Source organism: Corticium candelabrum, chromosome 17, assembly GCF_963422355.1.
Source record: "Corticium candelabrum chromosome 17, ooCorCand1.1, whole genome shotgun sequence".
Lineage (NCBI taxonomy): Eukaryota > Metazoa > Porifera > Homoscleromorpha > Homosclerophorida > Plakinidae > Corticium > Corticium candelabrum.
Genome location: NC_085101.1, coordinates 5,553,154 through 5,580,823, shown reverse-complemented (window position 1 = coordinate 5,580,823; position 27,670 = coordinate 5,553,154). Strand labels below are relative to the sequence as shown.

At 40.9% G+C, this 27,670-nt stretch overlaps 5 protein-coding genes across 6 annotated transcripts; 3 read left to right on the top strand and 2 right to left on the bottom strand.

Annotated features, from left to right (window-relative positions):
- On the bottom strand, positions 1-2,761 carry LOC134193258 (elongation factor 1-beta-like). Its single transcript, XM_062662082.1, has 7 exons — positions 2,589-2,761; positions 2,403-2,528; positions 812-932; positions 658-721; positions 521-583; positions 396-458; positions 1-285 (listed from the first exon to the last, which is right to left on the bottom strand). The coding sequence occupies exons 1-7, from the start codon at positions 2,666-2,668 to the stop codon at positions 131-133; spliced, it is 672 nt and encodes a 223-aa protein (XP_062518066.1). The 5' UTR covers positions 2,669-2,761; the 3' UTR covers positions 1-130.
- On the top strand, positions 2,696-4,253 carry LOC134193256 (uracil-DNA glycosylase-like). The gene is made up of 5 exons (XM_062662080.1): positions 2,696-2,800; positions 2,874-3,058; positions 3,114-3,161; positions 3,377-3,549; positions 3,734-4,253. Exons 1-5 carry the CDS (start codon positions 2,731-2,733, stop codon positions 4,014-4,016), a joined length of 759 nt encoding a protein of 252 aa, XP_062518064.1. The 5' UTR covers positions 2,696-2,730; the 3' UTR covers positions 4,017-4,253.
- Positions 3,799-17,508, bottom strand: LOC134193254 (spermatogenesis-associated protein 20-like). Its single transcript, XM_062662077.1, has 14 exons — positions 17,331-17,508; positions 15,750-15,814; positions 11,838-11,992; positions 11,634-11,780; positions 10,584-10,782; positions 9,860-9,990; positions 8,890-8,994; positions 8,758-8,832; positions 8,386-8,607; positions 7,932-8,124; positions 6,024-6,171; positions 5,746-5,966; positions 4,668-4,873; positions 3,799-4,299 (listed from the first exon to the last, which is right to left on the bottom strand). Exons 1-14 carry the CDS (start codon positions 17,498-17,500, stop codon positions 4,045-4,047), a joined length of 2,292 nt encoding a protein of 763 aa, XP_062518061.1. The 5' UTR covers positions 17,501-17,508; the 3' UTR covers positions 3,799-4,044.
- Positions 17,457-20,043, top strand: LOC134193255 (deoxyribonuclease TATDN1-like). 2 transcript variants are annotated; one of them, XM_062662078.1, is made up of 12 exons: positions 17,457-17,544; positions 17,600-17,620; positions 17,677-17,721; positions 18,532-18,581; positions 18,670-18,733; positions 18,808-18,957; positions 19,031-19,073; positions 19,155-19,240; positions 19,310-19,427; positions 19,490-19,560; positions 19,714-19,846; positions 19,907-20,043. In XM_062662078.1, exons 1-12 carry the CDS (start codon positions 17,457-17,459, stop codon positions 20,001-20,003), a joined length of 966 nt encoding a protein of 321 aa, XP_062518062.1. In that variant the 3' UTR covers positions 20,004-20,043. The 2 variants fall into 2 exon arrangements, with proteins under 2 accessions (XP_062518062.1, XP_062518063.1); XM_062662079.1 differs by lacking the exon at positions 19,907-20,043 and having other exon boundaries at positions 19,490-19,659.
- Positions 20,044-20,656: 613 nt separating this feature from the next.
- Positions 20,657-22,860, top strand: LOC134193257 (CUB and sushi domain-containing protein 1-like). Its single transcript, XM_062662081.1, has 5 exons — positions 20,657-20,745; positions 20,917-21,026; positions 21,684-22,052; positions 22,116-22,289; positions 22,403-22,860. Exons 2-5 carry the CDS (start codon positions 20,963-20,965, stop codon positions 22,474-22,476), a joined length of 681 nt encoding a protein of 226 aa, XP_062518065.1. The 5' UTR covers positions 20,657-20,745; positions 20,917-20,962; the 3' UTR covers positions 22,477-22,860.
- Positions 22,861-27,670: the final 4,810 nt, after the last annotated feature.

Genomic DNA, 27,670 nt, shown 5'->3' with positions numbered 1-27,670 from the left:
ATGAATGCTTCCAATCGATCAACCACTCAGAAACATTTATGCCTCCGACTTATTATAATTCAATCAACCATAAACCAAACCATAAATTGATACAACCAACCGAGACGTCCAATCCCACACCACTCTGTCCTCAAATCTTGTTAAATGCCGCCACATCAACCGACTGAACAAGATCTTCATTCTTTGTGATTTCTTCCTCTAAGAAGTCGGTACCAATTTTATCATCCTCAACAACACAACTAATCTGCAGCTTCTTGATGCCATAACCAACCGGAACGAGCTTTGCTACACACCAAAATTCAATCAACGACAACATCTTGTCTGGCCATTTGGCTACCACGTATGCGTGCTGCCTGCCTGTTACAACGTGAACATGCAAACAACACGAAGCTTACAGGATCCCCATAGAAGACCATCGGCCACGATGCTACGAACATGCTTCTCTATATCTGCCATATCTGAGTGACAAGACAATCGTCATAGTGACACCATAATATAACACATAATCACCATATTCTACCTGTTTCATCATCCCACGGTTTGACGTCTAGAATAATGTTGGACTTTGCTACAACTCCAGGTTCTGACAAAGAAAGAGGCAAAACATATGAAGAGTATATAAGTCACAACTTGTTGCCCGAGTGTTTGTTGTTATACTTTTATTCTTTTTCGCTGCATACTCTGCCGCCCGTTCGGCTTTCAACTTCTCAGCTGCTGCATCCTGGAAAGTACATACAATTGCAAACAAGGACAAAAACAAAAAAGATGGACAAACACCATAAACAAACAGCAAAACATTACAAGAACATACAGCTTCCTCGTCTGATCCAAACAGATCAATGTCGTCATCGTCATCGTCATCTTCATCAGCTGCACTGGCAGAAGCTGCTCCACCAGTAAAATCAGAAATAGGCTTCTTCACTCCAACAAAGCTAAACATACAAAATGCATGTGATTAAAACTACACATATTATGATATCTGGTACAGTCAAGAAATTAACAAACACACATACACAAACGTGGACAAAGAGACAGAAACAGGAACAGACAAACAGACAGTTTGTTTTATTCTTCCACTACACGGGCATACATGTGGCCTGATTACACAGAACAATTCTATAAAGCAGAACTACAAAAAGCCACCAGACACCGATACAAAAGTGCACAACTAACAGTGTCCAACAAAAGAAGAAAAAATGAAAGTCTAATTACTACAGTTAAACTTGTTCAGTCTAACAGGGAATTGTTCTTCCAGTCAAACGTGTTTCTTTTGCATAAATTGCAAAGAAACATCCGAGGGTTATCCTGCAGAGCTGATGTAAGGGAAGAAATGATGATCTTCACTTGCCAAGGGATGCAAATGTCTCTATACTATCCAAATCAGGAATGTCTAAAAGACCACCGGAACCAATCTGTACTGTGTAGACTTTCACCCACCATCCACCATTTAAGAAGCAAGATTTTAATCCTTCATATCTTTCTTCCTTTCGTTTGACTGCAGCAACCAAGTTTTTCTCAATGGGTATAGTTAGTTCAAATAAAACGACCTGTCTGTGTTCATCATACGATATCTGAATGTTGATTAATGTCGTTAAATCCTGTATTTCTCTCCTGGAAGATCAATTGAAATTATCCAGCCTTCTGTTAGATGGCAGACAGACAGAGAGACAGACAGACAGACAAACAGGCAGACAGAGAGACAGACAGACTGACAAACAGGCAGACAGACAGACAAACAGGCAGACAGACAGACAAACAGACAGACAGACAGACAGACAGACAGATAATTTATTCTCATACAGATTCTACTTGTACAAATGCTAGGATTTTTTAAATACAAATCAGTCCTTGCAAACAACAAAGTCATTAACTAATGGACTTGACTTTGAATGTCAAAATCAAATAATCTATCTAAATCACCATGATTAGGTGACAGTTTTGAAGTTTTCTAAGGATAACTCTGGCATTGCATCTTTGCAGAATTGTACAAAATCTTTTTCTCCAATACGACATGAACATGGAAGCATTAAAATTGGCTTCTGGGTTTGCTGACTGTTGTGACAAATGCTGCAAAAAATTCTCTGCCTTTGTGCCCCACCTCCCAAAATGTTCTATCACAAGAGGAACACATCTTGATACATATCCTCCTGGAACAAGCTCTTCTAAATGTTTTTTCATTTTCTTTTCTTCTCTTGTCGCAGCAGCATGACCATTTTCATTGCTAGCCCTCCTAATAACGTCCTGACTCCACGGATGAGCCAGGGACACATCAAGATCCAAATTTTGTCCAGTATTTGGATCAAACAGACAGACAGACAGACAGACAGGCAGGCAGGCAGGCAGGAAACTAGACAGGCAGACAGACATACAGGCAGACAAACAGACAGACGTCAACAGTTGACCTTGAACGTTCGTCTGCGTTGTACGACGCGATGTGATTGTACCAACGCCTTGCGTGAGTGTGAGCAAAATCGGGCGGTCCAGACAACGCATCGAAAACCACATTATCGGTTTGAGAGGGGACATAACTACAAATCAAAATCATACAATGACGTACCCTCAAGTAAGGCCCCGACAACAGTCAATACCCTTCAACGTAACTTTTGTCTTCAAGGTAGCTGTTCAGCTTAGCAATACCAGATTTTGTCTTCAGATCACCGAAGTTCATTTTCTGTCTGCTGAATGATCCACGTGGTCAAAGCAAAGTAGTACATCACGTGACCGGATGTAATGTCAAGAAAGCAAGGCAAGAGAAGCAAGAGTCTAACGAAACAACTGCCAGCGAAGAAAACTAAACATGGTAAATAACTCCAATTAGTAAGCAGTGTTTAATTACTAGAGGTGTTAATTGTTTGATGTCACGTGACTTCCAGACAACATTAAACTTGCCTCATGTCTCACTGATGATGCATGGCACACAAAGCTGCAAACGGAATTTTCTCAACCGTATTTTGCTGAAATCGAGCAGTTTTTAGCAGCTGAATATGCAAAAGGAAAGGAGATCTTTCCTCCACAAGATCAAATTTTCAATGCACTAAATTTGACGTCATTCGATAAGGTAGAGACCAAACACACCTGCAGCACAGTTAATGATTCAAATTTGTGTAATGCAGGTCAAAGTGGTAATTCTGGGTCAAGACCCATATCACGACAATGGGCAGGTGCAGCACTATTTACTCAAACTGATGCAATGCAGTCTTGCCTATATCACTGTGTCAGTCTGTCTGACTTCTCTGTCAGTTTGTTTGTCTACGTGGCTGTTGATCTGTTTGTATGCTTGTTGATTTGTTTGTCAGTCTACTTTAGTCAATGTGCACGTCTATCTGGTGCTGACTGCAGACTGAGAACTTGTCTTCACTGTGGTTCTTGTTTTCAGGCTCATGGCTTGTCATTTTCAGTTCCTCGTGGAATTAAACCTCCACCATCATTGAAGAACATCTACAAAGAACTGGAAAAAGACATCAATGGTTTTGTAGCTCCAGATCATGGCTGCTTGGAGAAATGGGCACAGAAGGGTGTTTTGTTGCTGAATGCTACTCTAACAGTCGAGTGAGCATGCACATGAAAGACAAGGCAGTAGACACAAGTTGCAGCACTGACAGAGACATAGACAGACAGAGAGACAAACAGACAGAGAGACAGAGAGACAGACAAACAGAGAGACAGACAGACATTCAGACAGACAAACAGACAGACAGGCAAGTCATTCTACTAAACACATCTTTATTCCTAGGGCTCACAAAGCAAACTCTCACGCCAAGATTGGCTGGCAAATATTTACCGATGCCATCATACGAATCATAAACGAAAACTGCACAGGCATTGTATTCATTCTCTGGGGCAACTTCGCTCAGAAGAAGGGCAAAATAATAGACACTACCAAACATAAAGTCATCAACACTGCACATCCATCACCACTCTCCCAAACCAAATTCTTTAACTGCAAGTGCTTTTCAGCGGCCAACGATGCACTGAAAACATTTGGCAAAACACCGGTTGACTGGAAATTATCATAGTACTCAACACTTTTCAATATTTGCTGTCTTAGCTGTTTAGCTGCTGCCTCAGTTCGGATACGTTTGTTGTTGGTAGTGAACATGTGAAGTCTTTGCAGACGTAGGCTGTAGCTTTGCTATTCAATGGTTTGAGTGGTTTAAGGGATTGTAGTTGGCTTTTAAGGTAGGAGTCAGGACTGTTGTCTTGGTGGACAATTAAGATTTTATTTGGAAGGAACATGGAGTGGACACACTCGAGCATTGACTTTGTGTCGTCATGAGTAGGGTCACCAGCGATGATGATCTGAAGGACAGACATATGATATGATTAGATCATATAAATACACACACGCACACATGCAAGACAGACAGACAGACAGACAGACAGACACACAGACACGCACATGCACACACGCACACACACACACACACACACAAACAGACAAATGTACACGCACACACTCATACACACACACACACACAAACATGCACGCACACACCCACACGCACACACACACACACAAGACAAGCAAACAAATAGATAATGTAGTGTCACTATGAGCAAGCAGGTAAAATAAACAAGCAAACACACCGGCCAACTAATTAACTGACAAATTCAATACATACATACAATATCCCAGCAAATACTCAAAAACCATAATTCCAGCAAACCTGTTGTGCTGGTGTGTGAAGGTACATCGTGAATGCTCCAACCATCTCCGGCACAGCAAGACCACCAACCTTCTCCATTCGATCACTAAACAGCGTGAACAATTTCTCAGCCCTCTCTCTCCATTCCTTTCTCTCAACCAAAGCAGCCAGCTTCACAAGATTATATGCTGACACCGAGTTTGCACTCGGTTCAGCACCATCATGATCTACAACAACAGCAAATAAGCACCACAATAGAACGACATATGACACACATACTGTACACCTAAGGACTGAGATCAGACTGTTGGTGTGATTTTGAGAGAGTCTCATAAACAGACCGAAACATTTCACTTCATGCATTGTCTATCCAGAATGCTGGATCATACATTCCTTGTCCTTGTTCATAACTAATTAAATAATTAATATATTTATTTATCCGGCAATTGCAATAACACCTTCACTGTTGTCTCGTAATAAACTTTTGCATTTACACAGTTATTCCTGTAAATAGAATGTGGAGTTGTGTTTTTATTGCATGTTGGATTAACACTTGGCCATTTCGTTTACTGAGCTCTAAACCAAAGCTTCCTATCTCCCTGTAATACGATGCAAATTGGACTCTATTGTGATTAGTATGTTTCTAACAGAAGTGGATAAAACACATGCCAACCACTAGTGCAATGCTGTTTTCATGTATTACGTTTTTGTGCAATTTTAGTGTGTGTGTGTGTGTGTGTGTGTGTGTGTGTGTGTGTGTGTGTGTGTGTGTGTGTGTGTGTGTGTGTGTGTGTGTGTGTGTGTGTGTGTGTGTGTGTGTGTGTGTGTGTGTGTGTGTGTGTGTGTGTGTGTGTGTGTGTGTTCCAGCTATAACCACTCAGCTGATACAGCCAAAGTGCAAGTAAATGTTCCTATAGGCATAAAACCATATCTTCTTGATTGTCATCATTAGCATAACGAGAAATGACACAATCCAGTCTACAACTCAAGCGTAGATTACACCTCCAAACATGGTCCTGCCTAATGGTCAGACAAGCAAGACTTTGACTAACATTTATTGCAAAGGCACTGACAGCAATGATTTACTGAAACTATTCACCTTCTTTCATTCTCATCAACAGGCTGCTATCGCCTGATGCAGCTCCATAATAACCGCTGTGGACTTCATCCCAAAATAGTGTGTTCTGTATTTCTTGTAATTCAACTGCCCATTTAATCCAGTCCTCGTTGAACGAGGCTTCATAGAGATCAAGAAGAGCATGAATCAGGAAAGCATAATCATCAGCAAAACCATCAACTTTGCTGACACTCAACTGATTGCTAGAGAAGACAAGCTCATTATGATTAGGAAAACAAATGATTGTTTGAGTGGCTCACATTTCTGGATCTCTGTAGCTGTTTCGCTTCAATGTCTTGCCAACAAACAACTGACTTTGAACGTACCGAGCCGCCTTCTCAGCTCGCTCCAAATACGAAGCATCTCCGAGCGCTTGAGCTGCTCGAGCAAACCCAGATATCATCAGACCTAAAGTCATCAACAGTAACTACCAGTAACCACGTTGTAACCAACCACAGACAGACAGACAAATAGACAGACAGACAATGTGTAAAGTCGAATAGACAAACAACAAGCAAATAGTTCAAACATACAAACATACAAAAACATGGACAAACAAACAGACAAACAGATAAAAACCACAAAGGAACAGACAGACAGACAGACAACATGTGAAGTCAAACAGACAAACAAACAAACAAACATACAAACATACAAACACACAAATGCACAAACATACAAACATACAAACACACAAACATACAAACACACAACATACAAACATACAAACATACAAACACACAAACATACAAATATACAAATGCACAAACATACAGACATATAAACATACAAACACACAAACATACAAACACACAAACATACAAACACACAAATATACAAACATGCAAACACACAAACATACAAACATACAAATATACAAACACACAAACATACAAACACACAAACATACAGACAAATGGCCAAACAAACAGACAGACAAATAAAACAAACAAAGCCACAGTACAACACAATACCACAGAGGCATCAATCTTATAATACAAACGCTCACACAAAGATGTCCTTAGGCATCAGTACAAGATGCAGCATAAACATAATGTATTGACATTTAAAGAAATTATATATTTGAGATGTAGCCAAGACAAATAACAGTCAGATTCATATCTGATGGCGCATAACTTGCATTTTTGCAACTCCCGTTGCTTCAATAACTAGCAAACCAAACAAACAGTTCTGCCATGTTTTGGCTCCGTTGCATCCTCTTAATAATATGCAGTACATACCACATAATTTCCATCTCCCCACAAACTCATAACTACTGTTTACAACATATGCAAAGTGTCTGATAATACGCCTCTTTCCCACAAACGAGCAATTATCATTACAATATTAATCGATTCAACTTGTAACTAATCAAATGTGGTCTGGCGTCCAAGGTTATTAGTACCAAGTATGCAACAATACATATTAACATGCAACCATACATGCACTATGGTAGTAATCACAATATCTGCATGACATGACACAGACCACGTCACACTTTCTATTAATGTATATGCTGCATCTCGTACTGATGGCTAAGAACATCTTGTGTGAGCGTTTGTATTACAAGATTGATGCCTTTGTGGTTCTATGCAGTACTTGTACTGTGGCTTCATTTGTTTGTTATTTGTCTGTCTGTTTGTTTGTCCATTTGTTTGCATGCTTGTGTGTTTGTATGTTTGTGTGTTTGTATGTTGTAAGTTTGCATGTTTGTGTGTTTGCATGTTTGTACGTTTGTGTGTTTGTATGTTTGTAAGTTTGTATGTTTGTGTGTTTGTATTTTAGTTAGTCTACACAATTGGGATGCATCCACAAGATTTAGTCTGGTCCAACAAACTGCTTCCGCAAACATGTTTTACAGACAAATTAGTTGAAGATATTTATACTAATGTGGAACATATAACATTAAAATGTATTATTTTTAATGAATTTATTACATTTTATATATAAAATAATAAAAAAATAAAAAATAGAAAAATCAGAATTTGTATAAAATATTAATTGTTATATCTCTGTAATATATTTTTTATTTATATATTTATTAAATAATTTAATTAAAATTATTGTTTAATAAATATTTATATAAATTTATAAAAACCTTTCCAGTCAGTCAAAATTACAACATCAATATTGTTGATATTTACATCCTTATTACTCTAATGACCGACCGTTCCACGATGTAATGATCTTGTTGTCTCTGTGGGGTTTGGGTCGTTTTTTCCGTTCATCGAAGAGTTTTTGTCGGCCAATGTGGAGACATTGTGACACTTTCTCTTCACTGATATTAAATTTCTCTGCTAATTCGGACACTGAATGTCTCACAATGAGCACGTTCTTCCCTGTGAGCTCTTTGTGTGGATCCTAAATAGGTATTAATCAACGTCAAACAATTATAGATTAATTACAAACAATTTTTTAAAAATTAAATTTTTGTTTGTAGCATTGCTCCTGTGTGTGTGTGTGTGTGTGTGTGTGTGTGTGTGTGTGTGTGTGTGTGTGTGTGTGTGTGTGTGTGTGTGTGTGTGTGTGTCTCTTAAATGAAGCAAAACACACACACACACACACACACACACACACACACACACACACACACACACACACACACACACACACTCAATGCACCTGATCTGGAGACACATTCCCACTTCGTTTCACACCGTAGTATTCACAAAACACGTGTGACATGGTCAACGGAGTAGAAGCTCCTTCAGGTAGCTTGACAATGTCAGTAAGAACCAAATCGATCTCATCTGCTGTCCACACACAGAAAGCTCCTTCGCGTTTGTGAGCATCACCAGCTGTTGGATACGAGTCAGCATCCTCAGCCGAATAGAATCCACCTTCCTACAGTATGCAAAACACCAAATGTATATTTGATATCAACCATTCCATTTAATTAAATAGTCTAAGGCAAAGTCACCCAATGAGTAATAGCACATACATGTATGCACTATATAATGCAATAGACAAAATAATTTTATGTATGGAATGTACCTCATCACTTAGATCTCTAGACACATAGGTGAGAATATCACGAGCAACATCAGCAAAGAACTCATCACCGGTAATCTGCAAACACGTCATCATGTACGTTACTTGTTTGTTCAGAGATATTCAAAGACAAGCCTGGTATGCATCTATGTAGGCAACACACAGCTGAGCTTGATCATACAGCATCTTCTCAAAATGCGGAACATGCCAATACCGGTCAGTCGAATATCGATGAAACCCCTACATATTAATATCAATTAAACAAAACAGACAAACATATTTGTAAATATATACAAAACGCGCAGACGAGAAAGACAAACAATTAACTCAATGACAAATAAAGTACATCAACTGTAGCATCAACTGTTCATCTCATGCTGAATAGTCATAACTCAATTGCTCGTTGACATAAAGAAGTATCTAGTACAACTGTGGGAAACTACCAAGAGACTACAATCAACCATCATTTATTGCAAAATATCATTTAATTAGTTACAACAAGTTAGATCAAACAAAAACTGTAAATATGACTGTACGGCTTTCACACGCCTAATAGCAGGTTTCGTGTTGCATCTTCTGGTCTTTAGAGCAAAAAATGTCATTAAAGACATTGTGTGTTTATGAGGAAAGATTCCAACAGAGTATTTTTTATTACCAGTGGTGCAATTGTGATTCTAAAGGAGGTAATGAAAGATATGCTGCTGGTGCATATGTGTGAGTGTTGTAAAGAATGAAACATACTGTAGACGTTCTGACAGACCGACAGACAGACGGACAAACAAACAGACAGACAGACAGACACACAGACAGACAGACGGACGGATGGATGGACAGACAGACAAACAGACAGACAGACAAACAGAGACTGACAGACACACAGACAGCCACACAAACAGACAGACGAAAAATAAATGGACAAACAGACTGACAGACAGACACACAAACAGATAGACAGACAGATAGACAGACAAACAGACAGACACACTCACACACATGCACACCCAAATACAAACACAAACATGTACAAATAAAAAATAAACAACAAACAAAAAAGTGAACAAGGACACAGATAAATGATATACAACATTGTTGATGACTACATCACCTGTGCTACATGGTCATGAATGCCACCATTTGCCATTGCCTTCAGAGTGAACAAGGACATCTCGAGAGAGCGAGTGCCTCTTCCTGAACTAGGATCCGTTGCATACACACGAAACAAGAAATTAAATGTTGCTGAAATGAAACCAAAGAGCACCATCAGACAGTGCCTCAATATGCAGCTACAATAAAAGCTTAAATGTTTGTCTGTCTGTCTGTCTGTCTATTTGTCTGTCTGTCTGTCTGTCTGTCTGTCTGTCTGTCAAAGGTATTATATTCTTCAAGTGATTGAACATTACAACGACAACAAGCTAACAAACATATTCCAGGACTTAAAACAACTAAAACTAAAGCAATCACAGTTCCAAAGATAACACTAAACATATTGCAAACAACAAGAACAAAACAAAACAAAAGCTAAGGCTAAACTACACTAAGATGAACAACAGTATGTCAAGCAATCTTCCAGCACGACGATGACATCTTGCGCTGGATTACGCGGCCACAACACTGTTGCAATTGTAGGAACCCGGCAGTGTTATGCCAACCGGGTTCATCCCATGAACGTAAAGTGAGTGACTGAAGAAATTTTCCCCCCTCCTCGCCCCATCTACCGAAGTGTTCGACTTTCTGTCTGTCTGTCTGTCTGTCTGTCTGTCTTGTCTGTCAATTGCTACATATAAACAACATGCTCACGTACTGCAGTATCTTAACCATTTTGCCCTTACTGGGTTGAGGAAACTTGGGCGACGAGCCAAATCCTCCGTGTTCAGCATCAAATCGTTCATGAAGTTGCCTGAATGATTGGTGGATGCAATCACGACTAGGCAGCTTTGCATCCTTGGGGGCTGACATTGCTGCGTTCTCTTGTAATGCATGCACAATGGCTGTGCTTTGTTCACTTATTTTACCTTGCTTTTCTTTCCACTGTTGGAAGTCGTAGTACATATAGGAATAAACACAACATCACAAATACAATGACTTAATAATAAACTATTACAAAAAAGATAATTTATTAATAATTTCTAATGTCCAATTGATTAGCATGTTAATGTACATCTGACAAACAGACAGACAGAGAGACAGACAAGCAGACAGACAGAGAGACAGACAGACAGACAGACAGACAGACAGTCATAAACATTTAGAGACCGGGACCATAGGTCCCTTTCGTCTAGTCATAATGTGTATGTGTATTTAGTGTGTATATAGTGTGCATTGTAGTTTTAACCAGTTTTCATGTATGTACTAGATGTAATGGACATGTAGATTAGCTATTGCTTTGGTGCTATACTTCATTTATGAAAAATATATGTATTGACAGACAGACAGACAGACAGACAGACAGACAGACAGACAGACAGACAGACAGACAGACAGAGATAGACAGAGAGAGAGACAAAGAGACAGACAGACAGACAAACAGACAGACAGACAGACAGACCAAGAGACAGACAGACAGACAAAGAGACAGAAAGACAGAGAGACAGAGAGACGAACAGAGAGACGAACAGAGAGACGGACAAAGAGACGGACGGACAGACAGACAGAGAAACAGAGAGACGGACAGAGAGACTGACAAAGAGACAGACAGACAGACAGACAGACAGACAGACAGACACAACCACACACAGACACACAGACACACAGACACACACACACAGACACACACACACACACACACACACACACACACACACACACACACACACACACACACAACAGGTACTGATACAACAAGCCGTCATTTTCACACACAGAATTGCCACTTGCCTCACCTGTCGTGCAATATCCGTCAAGATCGCAGCAAATCCTGGTCGATATGACACACTTGTCGGCGGAAAATACGTCCCACCAAAAAACGGTTTCAACTGAGGAGTGAGCCAAACGCTCATTGGCCAGCCACCCCCACCTCCACTAATAGCCTAATTATGATAACACATAACACTATTGGTAGCAAATACAATCACCAGTTCGACAACCTGAATAAATGTCATGTAGACTTTATCGACGTCTGGTCGTTCCTCTCTGTCTACTTTTATGCTCACGTAATGTTCATTCAAAAGCGCCCCAATCTTCTCGTTTTCAAACGATTCTCTTTCCATGACATGGCACCAGTGGCATGTAGAGTAACCAACTATAAACAAACAATTCAATACAGTCGCTCATAATTCTTGAGATAAACTGTAGAGTAGACAGACACAAATGTCCAAAAGAGCCCCACGTGCTTATTTGTTTTGTAAAAAATCTAACCTGCATGATGTCCAAATGACCACCCAGGGACGTCATTCGGGCAAAGGTGGTCATTGTATGAGTGCATATATCCAGACAATGCCTGGCTAAATTAAGTGCAACAAAATTGCAGCAGTGTAGACAGACAATGCATGTTGACAACATTCATATCCTAAGTAACACGTTCATGCACCAGTTTACATTCCTTAATAATAAATTAAGAATCAATTAAGGATAAACTTGATGTGTTACACGTGGATTTTTCAAGCTACGAGGTGTGTGTGTCATGTGTGTGTGTGTTGTGTTGTGTGTGTGTGTGTGTGTGTGTGTGTGTGTGTGTGTGTGTGTGTATGTGTGTGAAGAGGTGGAGGGATGCAATGTCAAATGACTTAAAAAAACATGAATGTGTTGTTCAAGGCAAATTGGTACACCCTCACTCAAGACAGAGCTAAATGGAAGACTCTGGTCAACAATTGTCGGTCAACTATAGCCATAGAAAACCTACAAACTCATCAGCATACTTCTCTAAATGCTAACCCAAAAAGAAACAATTTATAGATGCCTGTGTGGGAGATCTTTCCGCAGACAGAGAGATCAAACACGACATTCTCGTTTCTGTTCAGTGACAACACAGTGACAGTCACTTAATACCCTTTTTTTCTGGCTTTTGCGCCTTCGGGGACACCATTATCATTGATACTTCAATGGACAGCTCTCAAGGTCAACTTCAGGGTGTGTGTCAACACACAATAGTGGTTGTACTTGACAAAATAGGATATATTCCAGAACATGATTTGACACAAATACACCAATCAAGCCAAACAAACATCTTGCATATTTCCTCTCAGATTTTCATACCTACAGTATCTACAGTGCATCAAAATAGCCTCAACTGTTACAAAAACATCCACTCCAGCAGACAATTCCCGCCATATAAATAAACAACATGACCAAAGAATGTCATAACATTGATTCAAGGAATGCTGTAGAAACTCAAACAAGGAACATAGAGGCTGAGCAAGTTGTCAAATGGGAAGCCCTTTGTTGCTGTTGATCTTGCTGGAAATATGATTAGCTAAGTAACAAGGTTTGAATCAATTGTGAGTGCAATAATGAGGCAATGCTGTTATACAATTCACTTCCTGGCTACTAATCATATTAAGGTGAGAATGTGATTAAGCTATGACAAGCAGCTTTGTTGAAAGAAATTTCTAATGCTCTATGGACTATGGACACACACACACACACACACACACACACACACACACACACACACACACACACACACACACACACACACACACCACATCCTAACCAAAGAAACACCACTTGCTAAAAAAGTATTGGTATAATTTGATCGATTTGATTCTGAAGACAAGCAGAAGACAATAAAATGCACAACAGTACAACAAGATATTCCAAGTACAGTAACTTCTATTCTATTAGCTCTAATTTTTCCTTCAGGCGAGAACATCAGAACACTAACTGATTCCATAAAACTTGTTCCAACTATTTCAGACTAAACTGCCATCATGACCGAAGTGCACCAATTAAAGCTCCCTTTGTGCTACTCCCTACTTCTTGAGGGTATGCTCCAGTTAAAGCCTTGATAATGCCAATGTGTACAATGATCATCTTCAAACTACAATTGAAGAAACTCTACTAGAATTGGCATGTGAAACAAGTCCATCAGATAAAGAGACTAGTACTCATATGACCAGCAGTGGAAACGACAAGTGTAGTGATGACAGTATGTCTAGACATACCATTAGGGCTCTACAAAAAGGTACTATACCCTTTAGTCTGGTAATCACTTTTAGAATTGCCTTACATTGATGTTTACCATAAACATTCATATCCACAACTGATTAACAAAACAAGTTCTCTACATTTCGTTGTATGACTTGAAGTCTCTTGATGACACATACATGTAAGTGATTATTGTAGATAAAACTCAGAAAAAATTTGTCAGTTGTAAATTCAAGCTGCATGCAAGATAGATTACTATATATCTATATATATATATAACAAATTAAGAACAAATACATTTTCATGTCAAATGGCCCAAAGTATTGTTGTATGTGACTAGCCCTGTCTACAGTAAGTGATACAATAAGTGATACAGTGTAGTCAAAATCACAGCCCAGGTCAAACTGCTGAAGCAGTCAAAATGACAGTCTAATACAGACTTAAGTTTCCCCATTATTTTCAACACTAGACTCCCAGTGGTGAAACTGCCACACCCACCGTGAAAAGCATTCAAACAAATGTGAATTAAGTTAACTAGTAGTTATGAATCTTCCAACGATCCAAAGACCTTTGATCAGAATGCAAGCATGTATTGACGAAGTAAGCCTTGCTGCATTCACATATCTGTCCTTTCTCAGTGTTAGACGTATAGATTGTAAAAATGCATAATGTGCTATTTCTGGTACAAACATGCAAGCAACAAAAGCCGTCTGTAATTGAGTACTCATTATCATTTGTCACATTCTCTAGTCCATTTTCCTAAATCCATTCTAGTGTTGGAACTACATCTATGGAAACCATACGTCTAACAACTCCAGCAGCTTCAGTGAAACATAAACACATATGAGGAAATATGCTGTTGGAAAGTATATGGTACACACATAAGTAACCGGCAAGCGAACCGCTGGTCATCATCAATGGTAGAAGTGTCTTTAGCTTCAATTCTATCTTAGGTTCTATGTTGTTAAACAAAAATAGTAACAGAACAATAAGCATAAACATAATTTACCTGATCATTGAGATTAATTGAGATTAACACTCCTGACCCCGGGTTTGCACAAACAAAGAGACAGATGATGTGAACAAACAAAGGAATCGAATATACAGATTGAAAAGTAGGCACAAGCCTGTAATAAGTATATACAAACAGATAGAAATCTGCATAAGCAAACAGATGAAAGTCAGACACATAAGCATACAAACAGATGAAAGTCGCACACATATGCATACAAACAGATGAAAGTCAGACACATATGCATACAAACAGATCAACAGACAGATACACAAACGGGATTACCATCAGACAAGCCAACAGACAAGCATTAATTTCCACCAGCCAAAGAAATAAAGTCCAAAACGTTTTCTTTCACGCTTTTAATTAAGAACTCAATGCAGCAACTATCAGTTAACCTATGATTGTTTAATTCTTGACCTATTGATATCAATTACTAATTACATGCTTTTTAATGACCATGAGTCTTTTTGGGACTTGGCAGCACAGGGTTTTCTAATCTGCTGGTAGACATGTAGTTGTGGGTAGATTCTAGAGGTTTAGATTATATTAATTAATATAAAAAATAAAATTCCTGTATAGCCATAAATTTATCAATTCAATGACTTCTCAGACAAACAGACAGACAGATAGGCAAACAAACAGACAGACAGACAAACAGACAAACAAACACACAAAGAGAGACAACAGAGAGATGGACAGACAGACAGACAGACAGACAGACAGACAAACATACATACATACATACAGACAGACAGACAGACAGGCAGGAAGGCAGGCAGACAGAAGTTGAATATGACATATGTTAAAAAATCACAAACACGCCTCATTATTGTAACACAACAACGGTTGTCTTCCAGTGGCCGTTCATGTTGTTGACAACATTCCACAAAGAACTCACCAGACAAAAAGATTGGCTTATTCTCTTTCTTTGCCTTTTCAAATGCTTCCTCTCCCCATGGATACCTATACAAAACAGCAATAGAAGGAAAGCAGCTAAGACTAGCAATGGACATGAACAAACAAACAAGCAGATTCACAGAGAAAAACAGATAGACAGACAGACAGAATTATGGCGTCGGCCGTTTGGGCCAGACTAGAATGTAGTAGTGTTGTTCTTTGAAAATATATGTATTGACAGACAGACAGACAGACAGACAGACAGGCAGGCAGGCAGGCAGGCAAACACACAGACAGACAAACAGACAAACAGATCTGATAGACAGACAGACAGAGAGACACACAGACAGACAGACAGACAGACAGGTAATTTATTCTCATACAGATTCTACTTGTACATACGCTACGATTTTTAAATACAAATCAGTCCTTGCAAACAACAATGTCATTAACTAATGGACTTGACTTTGAATGTCAAAATCAAATAATCTATCTAAATCACCATGATTAGGTGACAGTTTAAGGATAACTTTGGCATTGCATCTTTGCAGAATTGTAGAAAATCTTTTTCTCCAATACGACATGAACATGGAAGCATTAAAACTGGCTTTTGGATTTGCTGACTGTTGTGACAAATGCTGCAAAAAATTCTCTGCCTTTGTGCCCCACCTCCCAAATGTTCTATCACAAGAGGAACACATCTTGATACATATCCTCCTGAAACAAGCCTTCTGAATATTTTATCATTTTCTTTTCTTCTCTTGTCGCGACAGCATGACCATTTTCCTTGCTAGCCCTCCTAATAATGTCCTGACTTCACGGATGAGCCACGGACACATCAAGATCCAAATTCTGTCCAGTATTTGGATCAAACATTGCAATGTCTGGAAGGTCTTCAGTATTGATGTATTGATGTATTGATGTCTTGGTTCTGTTTGATGGCAAAGATGAAGGTCAGACAGGCATTCACTCCACCTACTTTTTACAGATTAAAAGGTAGTATCTGTATTCATCCAAATCATGACCACAATCACACTTTTTAATCCAATTGGTGAAAAGTAGAGCCACTCCCAACCTCAGGTAAGACGCTAAAGAAAATTCGTTTGTTTGTAAAGCGTGCTTAGCAGAAGTGGGGATGACATCCAGCCATGCACCAGCCCCTCGTCCTTGCAGTGATCTCAACCGTGCTGCATCTCTATCAGACTGTGCTTGTATAATAATATCTGTAGCACCATCACTAGCAATCTTTATGGATAATTGATGCTGTAATTTCTTTAGATATGAGATAAAGTCATTAAGAGACTGTTGTTCTCCATCTTCGTGGTTTGACTTGGGCATTGGCGGTAAAACTTGATAGGAAGAGGCAGACACACGCACACACGCAAACACGCGCGCGCACACACACACACACACACACACACACACACACACACACACACACACACACACACACACACACACACACACACACACACACACACACACACACACGCGCGCGCGCACACGCGCACACGCACTCACACACACACAAAGACAAACAGCTAGACGTATACTATACACATATACAGACTGACTGACTGACCAATCTACTGGATTGGTAGCATGCTGTTGCAAATACGGTGATCTCTCTGCAGCTAATCGATTCTTCGTCCTAACTGGCGATGCCATCATCCTCAAAGCTTTTGCACGACGAAACTGTTGCATAAGCATGAAACCGCGGCTGCGCAAAAAAAAACCACGCCCACGCGTCATTAGAATTTTTGCCGACAGAATGGCTGGTCGGATGCGCTTTATAGGTAGCCTAGTTGTTATACATGGTGTTACTGAATTCTAGAATTGAACTTCTTGTAGATATTGGAGCCAATCTGACCGGTGAGAGTGATGGACACGCCCACGCATCGTGAAGTGTAGGCTCTGTGTGTGTTTAGATCCTGTTTTCAGAGGCTTATACAGAGGGAAACAAGCACATTCAGGTTGGGCAAAATTTACTGGTGACACTGAGATGCGGTGTGTTCTGTCTGTCAGCGTGTCTGTCCAGACAGCCCGGCTGTCAGGCTGTCTGTCTATTGTCTGTTCGTTTATTTGCATGTTGTGTCCGAATGCCTGTCTGTCTTGTCTCAGTCTGTCTCTCTGTGTGTCTGTCATGTGTCTGTCTGTCTGTTGTCAGTCCGTTTATTTGCATGTGTATGTGACCGAATGCCTGTCTGTCTGTCATTGTGTCTGTCTGCTGTCATGCCTGCCTGCATGTCTGTCTGTCTGTCTGTCTGTCTATCTGTCTGTGTCGTCAATCCATTTATTTACATGTGTGTGTCTGAATGCCTGTGTGACTCTGTCAGTCTATGTGTCTGCTGTGTGTGTGTGTGTGTGTGTGTGTGTGTGTGTGTGTGTGTGTGTGTGTGTGTGTGTGTGTGTGTGTGTGTGTGTCACTGTGTGTGTATCAATTTTCTATCCTAGTGAATCAACTAAACTTGCAAACATCCAAAATTTAATGTTATGCCTGGCAAATTGCCTTAAACTATAAACTCAACTGTAGCCACATTTCCATAAGTTTAATTAAGCAACATCTTTCTGGTTCTATCACACTCTAATTAAGTCTTAATTCAATTAACTAACACCCTAGGGGCTATGTCATAACACATCCTACACTACCTGCTCTCCTATTTCCACCAGTTTTAGCAACAACTTTTGATATTTTAACTCTAAACGTAATTAATTAACAGCCCAGCAGTCTACACACCAACATGTCCTATGTGCTGCCAGGTTCCAGTTTTCTGTTGATCTAGATGACTTTCAGAATGTCTTGAAACGAGCATATGACTATGGAGTAGAAAAGGTGGACCATCACATACTCTACTAATTCTAAGTTGTTGTATTTTACACTTATCTTATGGCTGCTTGCATTACATGTTCAATCAATAAAGATATTTGTTACTGGTGGCAGCTTACCAGACTCCAGGAGAGCTGTTGAATTAACCAGACTCCATGGTAACATCTCTGAATATTGAGACATCGGCTGGTATCGGGAGGTTTACCCCACTGTGTTTTCATGACTAAATTAGAATCACTTTACTGCACAGTTGGGTGCCATCCAACACGATGCCAGGAATTCGAGAAGCACCCAAGTGGAGAGGGTGATTACTTCGACAGTCTTCTTTCACTAGCTAAGGAAAACACGAGCAAAGTGGTCGCAATAGGAGAGTGCGGTCTAGGTATATATGCTCAATGTTCCTCTTGCATGGCTGTGTGTGATCTACAATAGACACTTGATTTATTCATTTCTAGACTACGATCGGTTACAATTCTGCCCCAAAGAAATCCAACTCAAGTAAGTAATCACATGTGGCTCAGGGATGGAACAGGTGGTTATTCCCTAGTGTTCATATGACGTCTGATGTATTCATATCAGGTACTTTGAGCAGCAATTCAGTCTCGTTGAAGCAACTGGGTTGCCCATGTTCTTTCATTGCCGTAATGCACATCATGACTTTATGGGTCTGTTTGTGTGTCGATCTGCTTGACATCCTGGTGAACGTCTTGTTCACACGTGGTCTTCTCGGACAGATATTATTAGGAGAAATTGGCCCAAAATGAAGGGAGGCGTGGTTCATTCTTTTGATGGGTCAATAGATGAGGCAAAGGCATTTGTGGACATGGGGCTATATATAGGAATAAACGGATGGTAAGCTTGTCCACCCGAGTCTTTTGTCGTTGTGTTGACTCTTTGTGGTCTACAAACTTAAGTTCTTTGAAAACAGAGGAGAACCTAGCTGCTGCGGCCAGCATACCAAGCGGTCGACTCATGATGGAAACGGGTAGGTATGTCATTATGAAAGTTTTGGAAGTTAAACTGGCTGGATGCGGATTTCAACAGACCAAAATCCTTTTTATCTGAGCCGCTGTGGAAAGCATAAGTACTATTTGTTGGTGGGTATCAATGTGACTGTCTTGTTGTTGCGATCCTCTAGATGCTCCGTGGTGTGAAATGAGAGCAACACATGCCTCATTTCAGCATATCAAGACTCGCTTTGAATGCAAGAAAAAAGAGAAGTGGGACCCACAGTGCTTTGTCAAGAGCAGAAACGAACCAGCAGCCGTTATGTAAACAACATCTAATAACACACAATTGGTTGATGTTGCCATGTTTGTTGCCTTTTCAAGACAAGTGTTAGAGGTGTTGGCGGCTATTCGAGGAGAAGAAGCGGCTCAGCTAGCGAGACAGATACACGAGAACACACAGCGACTTTTCAAACTCTAGAACCAGACAGAGTCTTGCCTAATGACAGACAATGATTCATCATGCGCTCGGCCTTGGAATCCCGACATGGTACCGTCAGTACCAATACACCTACCATCATCCAGAGATAGCTCAATACAGTATTCGTATGTATTCACACTGTAAACCCAGTTAGTACGCATCGTTTAAACGTCTTGCCGCTTGTTGCTTTCCTGACACAGACCTCGGTATCGACACTTTGTCACCAGACACATCGCGCTTCATCAAGAGGTTCATTTCCTTTGGCTACGCGCTATATTATACAGTCAGTCTGCTTGAATATCGTACATGCGACACACTTGTCAGGTGGTGCCTGCGTTGAATAATCATAGAGCTCTAGACTGGGGTCTCGGCTTGTGGTGGTGGTTCATGCCCGGGACGCCGCCTGCCATTTGTCGACGCAACATTTCTTTGACGGTGTGCTCCGCTTCCGCCTCTATCACCAATTGGTCTGTCGTCAGTGCGTAGAGGCCGAGATTCGAGCAAAAAAAACGACCATCTGTTCTGATCCGGTGCGCAAGCACTTCCGCTTGCGGTCACAATTTATTATTGTACCGATCGATGTGTATAAGTGTGGGCATGTGCACTGGAGGCAAGTTGACGACCTTGTTTGTCCAGAGCGCAATTGTTGATAACCTCGGCTCGCATTGAATTCCGATCATTCGAGGCATAGGAGCCGAGGCGGCGACTCATTATTAGCTTACTGCTCGATCTCTGTGTAGGGGTAAGCAATCCTGTGTGTCGTATTGGCTTCAGGTTGACGTGATTGCACGTAGGCCTTCGGGCTTGCATGAAGTTGCTAAATTCGCTATCTCTGCAAATAGCATCTGGACCCGTCTCTCTTGATAGTGTCTGATCATTGCTTCACCTGTCACTTGTTTATCCTCTCTTGTAGGAGTCATACTACGGAAAGTGTGTGACGTGCTTGTACTATCAGAAGGATGTTGATCAGAATCGTAGCAAATCTCTTCCTCTTCCTTGTGTCGCTCATCGGGCTCAATCAAGGTAAATGGTTTTCTCTCTCGCGGAGACAGTTTCATGGCATGATTCTCGTTTCCCATTCCGTTCTTTGCTGCTGTTGTTATTCTGACTGCATCCTGTCAAGCGCTCTGCTCATCAATCCTGTTGAAGCATCAGACGACAAACGTCTGCGGTTGCAGTTCGTCTTACGGTACAACCGAGAGCATTCAATTATCATCACCGCCTGGGCGGTATGCTCGTGGCACTTTTGGAACCTCTTAGCACCCTTATCTAAACCTTTCATGTTTTTACAGTAAATCAATTAGAGACAAATAGGCCAGATTGTAACAAGAGTGCTCTAGCTGGGAGCTCTATCTTGCTCTTAACACTGGAAACTGCGTCTGATTCGATTCTTCAAGTCTCACTGCGTTTGTAAGACAAAGTCTCTCTAGGGTTGTACAGCAGAGTCGTGCGTCAAAAAATATTTACTGGGTGGAGTTTGATCGACGTTTAACGCTTTCTTCGTAGAACAGCGCAAAGAATGTGTGACAAAATGCATGTGTTTGGTCGTCAATCAGAATCCGTGCATTCGTAATCAGACCTAATCGATGCAGTATGATGTGATTGTGTGTGCATGATGTAATTGGAATGACAATCAGCTGGTGGCAATTAGGGCGTCAATTGATTGCCCATCTGCTTTAGGATTCTTGTTGAAGAGGAGCAGTTCGGATGTCTGCGGTCGTTACCTGCACAGTCGCCGCACTGCTGTCATCACATCTCCTTTCTTTCCGAGCAACTATCCCAACAATACCGACTGTCTGTGGCGCATCAGAGCGGCCAAGCGACGGGTCCTAGTCATCACTATCACGACGTTGGACACAGAAGAAGGCTACGATTATCTCGAGATCAAACAGGGACGTTGGTACACCATCTCTCCATTCGTCGGACGATACACGGGCAAAGTGAATCGCACGATGCAACTCACATTGAACTCGAACAGCGCGTGGATACGCTTCAGGTCGGACGAGTTAATCAATAGTGTCGGCTTTAGGCTCGTTTACCGAGCAGAACGTGAGAGCAATGCGATTAGTTGTCCGGTGTTAATTAGCTCGACTATTTACCTATTTGTTGTAGAGATACGATGCCCGAGAATTCCTGCTCCTGCCAACGGAATGAAGCTCCATCAGAACAGAACGGTCGGTGGAGTCGTACTATTCAAGTGTGACGACGGTTACCGGATGGTCGGCAAGAGAAGAATCAAGTGTCTCGCAATAGGAAAGTGGAATTCAGAATCACCGAGTTGTGTAGGTATGACTGCAGTCCTGACCCTAACCCGTAACCCTAACTCTAACCATAACCCTAACAAATATACTGCAAGATACAGAGCAAATAATCTCACTCCTTTGTTTTTGTCATTACAGAATGTGACGGGGAATCGAAATCAAATGGTAAAAAACGTTGTGCAGCTCGCTCTACTTCCAAAGTGTCTCATTGATGTCGGACTGGTGGTGTTGACAACAGATGCCGGACGGATCAATAGGCAGTCGAGATATAGTGAATGTTTACGTACAAGAGGCCGCGTTGGCGAGTTGATGCTCCTTCATATCTGGATATCCGCTCGGCACAAATGACGCAAGTTATACAGTAGAGATTTGTGTAGTAATTCTGTTCTGCCCATGTACAGTAGAGGACCGGTATACGGACACTCCGTCCGTGACAATGTCATGGATTTTGTATAAACGTACGTAAGAAGACGGAATAAGATACTTTTGACAAGCAGCCCTATACTGGCGGTTTGATAATAATAATAATATTGTGTTAGCTAACCGTTACTAGTCACTATAGAAGTGAAAACAAGTAGATCAACCACAAGTTAGAGTTTTCCTGCTGGCACATAGGTTTACCTTTAGATCAACAATCCACGATAATGATTGTTGAGTTGACTGGCCTGCAATAACGCACAGTATCATGTTCGTGGTGTTTAGCATATCACTGACTGTAAACTGAGCCGTCGAAGTGGAAAAATAGAAAGAGTGCTATATAGGTCTGTTGAAATTCGATGTTGGCTCACAACAATTGCAAAGACATTTTTAGGTTCTCAATATCTGTCACCCTGTCACTCGCTCCTCACCTCAACAAACTTAAACAAATTTAAACGCAAATGAGTGCATTTTGTCAGGGCAACAGAACGACATGAGTGTCTCCTGGCTTGCAGTTGGCCTCTAGAAAGTCAATAGTCTAGTATGACAAACCTGTGCTCGTGCTGCAGTGCCGATATTTGATAATTGAAGAGAAAATTTGTCACACAAACATATGGATACCGTACAGTGCGGTCACTGTCGAGCGAAGTGAGGGCACAAGCGCCTTCCCAGTTTCTGTTATCACTCAATTTAGTGTCCAAGAATCACTCATCAACAAGAGTAATGCCTATAGCCGCGAAACGTTTGATGAATCTATGGTCGTTGTGGTCCCCGTGTCTGTATACGTACATGTACTTGTCCCGTTGCAGGAGTCTAAAGAAACAAAGGTATCGATGTGCGCAAGAGAAACAAAATTGCGTCTACACGAGGTGAACTCGTTGACAAAACCTTGCGGAAGTGGCCAAATGCGAGACGTCACTGCGCCGATTTTTAAGCACGTCGACCATCTGATGTTGTCGTGTTATTGCACCTGACAGTTAATATCATTTCCACTTGTCATACGTCGTTCTACATTCAATCTGCAAACTTCATCAGACCGGAGTCGGTGCGTTTCGTTTGCAAAGCCGCGGGCAACAGAATTGCGACAGAACATGCAATCCTATTTTATTAGTCAGGCTCTTTAAGATACATATCTGGCTCCTACAGAGTGCGGGAGAGTGAATACCAGGAAATCAATTTCCAACCTTCTGCTCACCGACATCACCGTCAACGACTAAGTGTGTGCAAATTTATAGCGAAACATCAGCAGAAAATGACGGTTGTCGCAATGTGCTCTTCGTAGATAATTGACGGTGATATGCCTATCGCAGTATGAACCACATGCAGTAAGCCAGTCTAATCAACGGCTTGGTTTCTTGATTCTCGAGCGTCCAAATTAATAAATGTGCAAATTCGCTAATCTCTCTATAGTATGATACGCTCACCAGAGGCTTGTTCTCTTGCATCATTTACCCTGCGCTATCTAAACGGTCGAATTGCCGCAGGTCAACGCATTGGGTAAAAAAATTGCTGTGCAGGAAAGGAGATTGCACGGACAGTGCTCTGGTACATCATGCACTAGCCGAACTTCTAACAAACGGTCGCTATACACTCAAACGCCGTTGCAAAATATACCAAAATTCAGGTTTAATTTCTGGCAATTGTAATGCAATGTTGCACTGCGGGTGCCAGTAAGGTAAGAGTGTCGTCATTTGGAAAGGAAAAGCAACGTGCAATTGCGTTTACGCCTGCATGTTGACCGGGAACGTATAGAAACACGTTGGATTGCAGCAGAAATGCATGACAATACGAGACAATATTGAGATCTACTAACATGTAGCTACAGTAACCGTCACACCTAGAAAGAACACACGTTGTTTGTCTCTCTGACTACGGAAGTCTCAACAAAAATGAAACAAAAACACAAATCTCCAACTTTCGCTAATCGACCGAGATTCTCCACAGCCACATACCGTAGTAGCATGTCGCTCATAGCTATAGAGGATTCATTATCTACCAACGTCGACGTCTGTAATGTCGCCAATACTCGAACAGAATTCAACACATGCATACATCCACCATGTCCACTGATCCAAAATAATAATCGTTGGTCGCAGAGTCACAATCTAACTGCAGAGATCAGAAGATACACCAAATTACTACCCCATTTTAAAGTTATTTATCTAAATATGTAGGAAGCAGTGACAGCGAGCTACTAGAGCTTATCCAGCGACCCGACGTATAATAGACTCTAGCTAGGTATAATTCTCTGGCTGTTTCTAGTGGAAAGACTAAGTAGAGCTCTTTGAGTACAATTCTATAGAGGATACGAGAATCCATGCATGCATTGCTGCATGCATGCATGAGCAACCTGTAAACTCTATAGTACTGATTTTGTGCTTACTACAGCAGCAATCGGGGTTCTCAGAAATCTGCATGGAGCCTCGCAGGATTGCGTGTGACACTCACGATAAATGCAACGGTTGGTGGACATTAGAATAGTGCAGACGACGAATGAGATGAGTACGTTCTGTATAGTGCACGAGATCTACTCTACGTGACAAAAGATACGACGTGGGCAGGTACATGTACACATCCTTGCTTGAGTCCGGATGACGACGTCACTTAGTAGCATTTCCAGACACGTACCGGACCGGAAAAGTAATAAAACCGTATACATATACATATATATATGTATATCCGCTTCTACTCAACCATCTGGCGCTAATATCAAATGACAACAAACGCGTATTTGTCTATATAACAGACTGAAGAGTGAAGCTAAAGCTACAAACAAATTGATTGTGATGATACGACAGCAGGTAGTGCGAACAACACGAACAGGTCGCAAAACGATTTCGGCTAGAGTATTGGTGCAGACGTGCGAATAAACTTTTATCACCTGCTGTGTACCTTACACACAAGAAGAGCTGGCTGGATTCATTTTTTCATGACAATCTACCTGACAAGTTCTCGTCATTCCAAGCCTTACCACCAAAGGTCGATTGTCCAACTCTCTACGTGGTTCTTTCTAAGAGCAGCTAGAAACAATCTATACGGTATTTACGCGAATTGTAACAATCGCGTGGTCTTCGGTCGTTGCACATGTATACGTAGAGCTACAGATGTCGACAATACAAGTGATGGCACGTGCGGTCACCACATCGCAAGGCGCACGTACTCCGAGGCTCTACATATCCGGCCAGAGCTCTCTAGCTCTCTAGCTAAAGACTAAACGGCTGTACTGTACCGGCACAGCCCTAGATAACGATACAATGTACGTACCTCTATAGTAGACGGCTCTGTATCCGGCTCTGCCCCGAAGGTACCGCAGCAGCGGTACAGTAAGACCGCAGGTAAACTGATGTTATTCTTGGCACGAGAACCTACATTGTTTCCACTCAACACTACGCACATAGTCATTATAATTATCTTTATCTCATTCTTCAATTGACAAACATGTCAACAACATACGTACCTTCACAAAGAAAGTATTGCGTAAACGTGGTTAATTAATTAATTAATTAATAACAATTTCTAAATATTTTGTTTGATAGTCGGTATGCATGCTGTTTAGTTAATTATCAATTAAGATAGTTTAGTAAACTGTCTTTCCCTCCGCTGCTTTTGTTCCCATTCCTTTCTGCATGTTTCCGCAATGACATAACAGTGTGCTGTACATATCTGTCTGTTAGCTAAGTAAACGTTTGGTTTGGGACTAAACGAACCGTTTCCGCCACGATAATTATACTGACTAAAATGCATTTAGTTAGTTAGTATGCAGTACTACTGTATACTTAACTAAACACAACAATTCGAGCTTTGTAAGCTGTGGTAGATAGAACCTGGCGCATGCATGCGGAGATGTAGATACTATCAGTGGAACACACACACACACACACACACACACACACACACACACACACACACACACACACACACACACACACACACACACACACACACACACACACACACACACACACACACACACACACACACACACACACAAGTACCTCACAGTCTGCAAGATAGACTTTCCTATGTAGAAAGTAAACCTGTGTCACTGTGAGAGTACAGTCTAGTCTCACAACCAGACCAGTAGCAAATAGAAAAATTATAAAACCACAAAATAAAATATTGTAGAGCCCAACCAACCAATATAAAATTTTCTTATTAATTAAGGACAATTTCAGTTAAATTAATTAATCAATTATAATTATTAATGACAATAGTAAGCGTGTAATGCAATAATAATGTTTAACTTATTAATTCTAATTAATTAAGTATATTAATAACTATATCTCATTATTAATCTTTTCCACAATTCTTGAAACTTCTAGACGTTAGAAGAAAGAGAAAACAAATCTGTTGAAACATTGCCAATTTGCCCAGTAACTGTTGGTGAGAATGTTGCTATTAGCTACTAGTACACGGAACAAAAATGTAAACATACATAATTGCGTTAAGGTTTATGCTAATTAACAAGAGTAATGATGTTCTTCCTGCCTTGCCTTTGTATGAGTTGCTCTCGGATATAAGAGTTGCTCCCGGATGTAGTTTTACGCGCAGTGTTGGGTTTCCGAGGGTGCAAAACATATATCTATATCTATATATATATATATATATATATAAATTAGCACATGTTTAGTACTTGTAGGTGGACATGAACAAAGATTACTATCCAATTTGTAGCTACGTGGCAATTAGTGACGATGATGACTACGACGACGAGGAGGAAGAAGAAGAAAACTGTCCCAGCAGTGATGATGCAACTGTGCAACGCTCTAGAGCGGCCACAGCGCCAGTGCGGCCAATCCGCTTGTGCTGGTCCAATGTGACTGCAACTGCACCAGCCAAGTCCGTCGGCTGTCTGAATAGACGCAACCGTTCAAAGAAGGTCAGACCCCAGAAGCGTAAGACAATCGTAGATGATGGTAAGTGTAAGTAGCAAGGTGGCATGCACTCTGCGCTCTATCAGTACAGTAACTGTGTTTGTTTGCAGTTAGC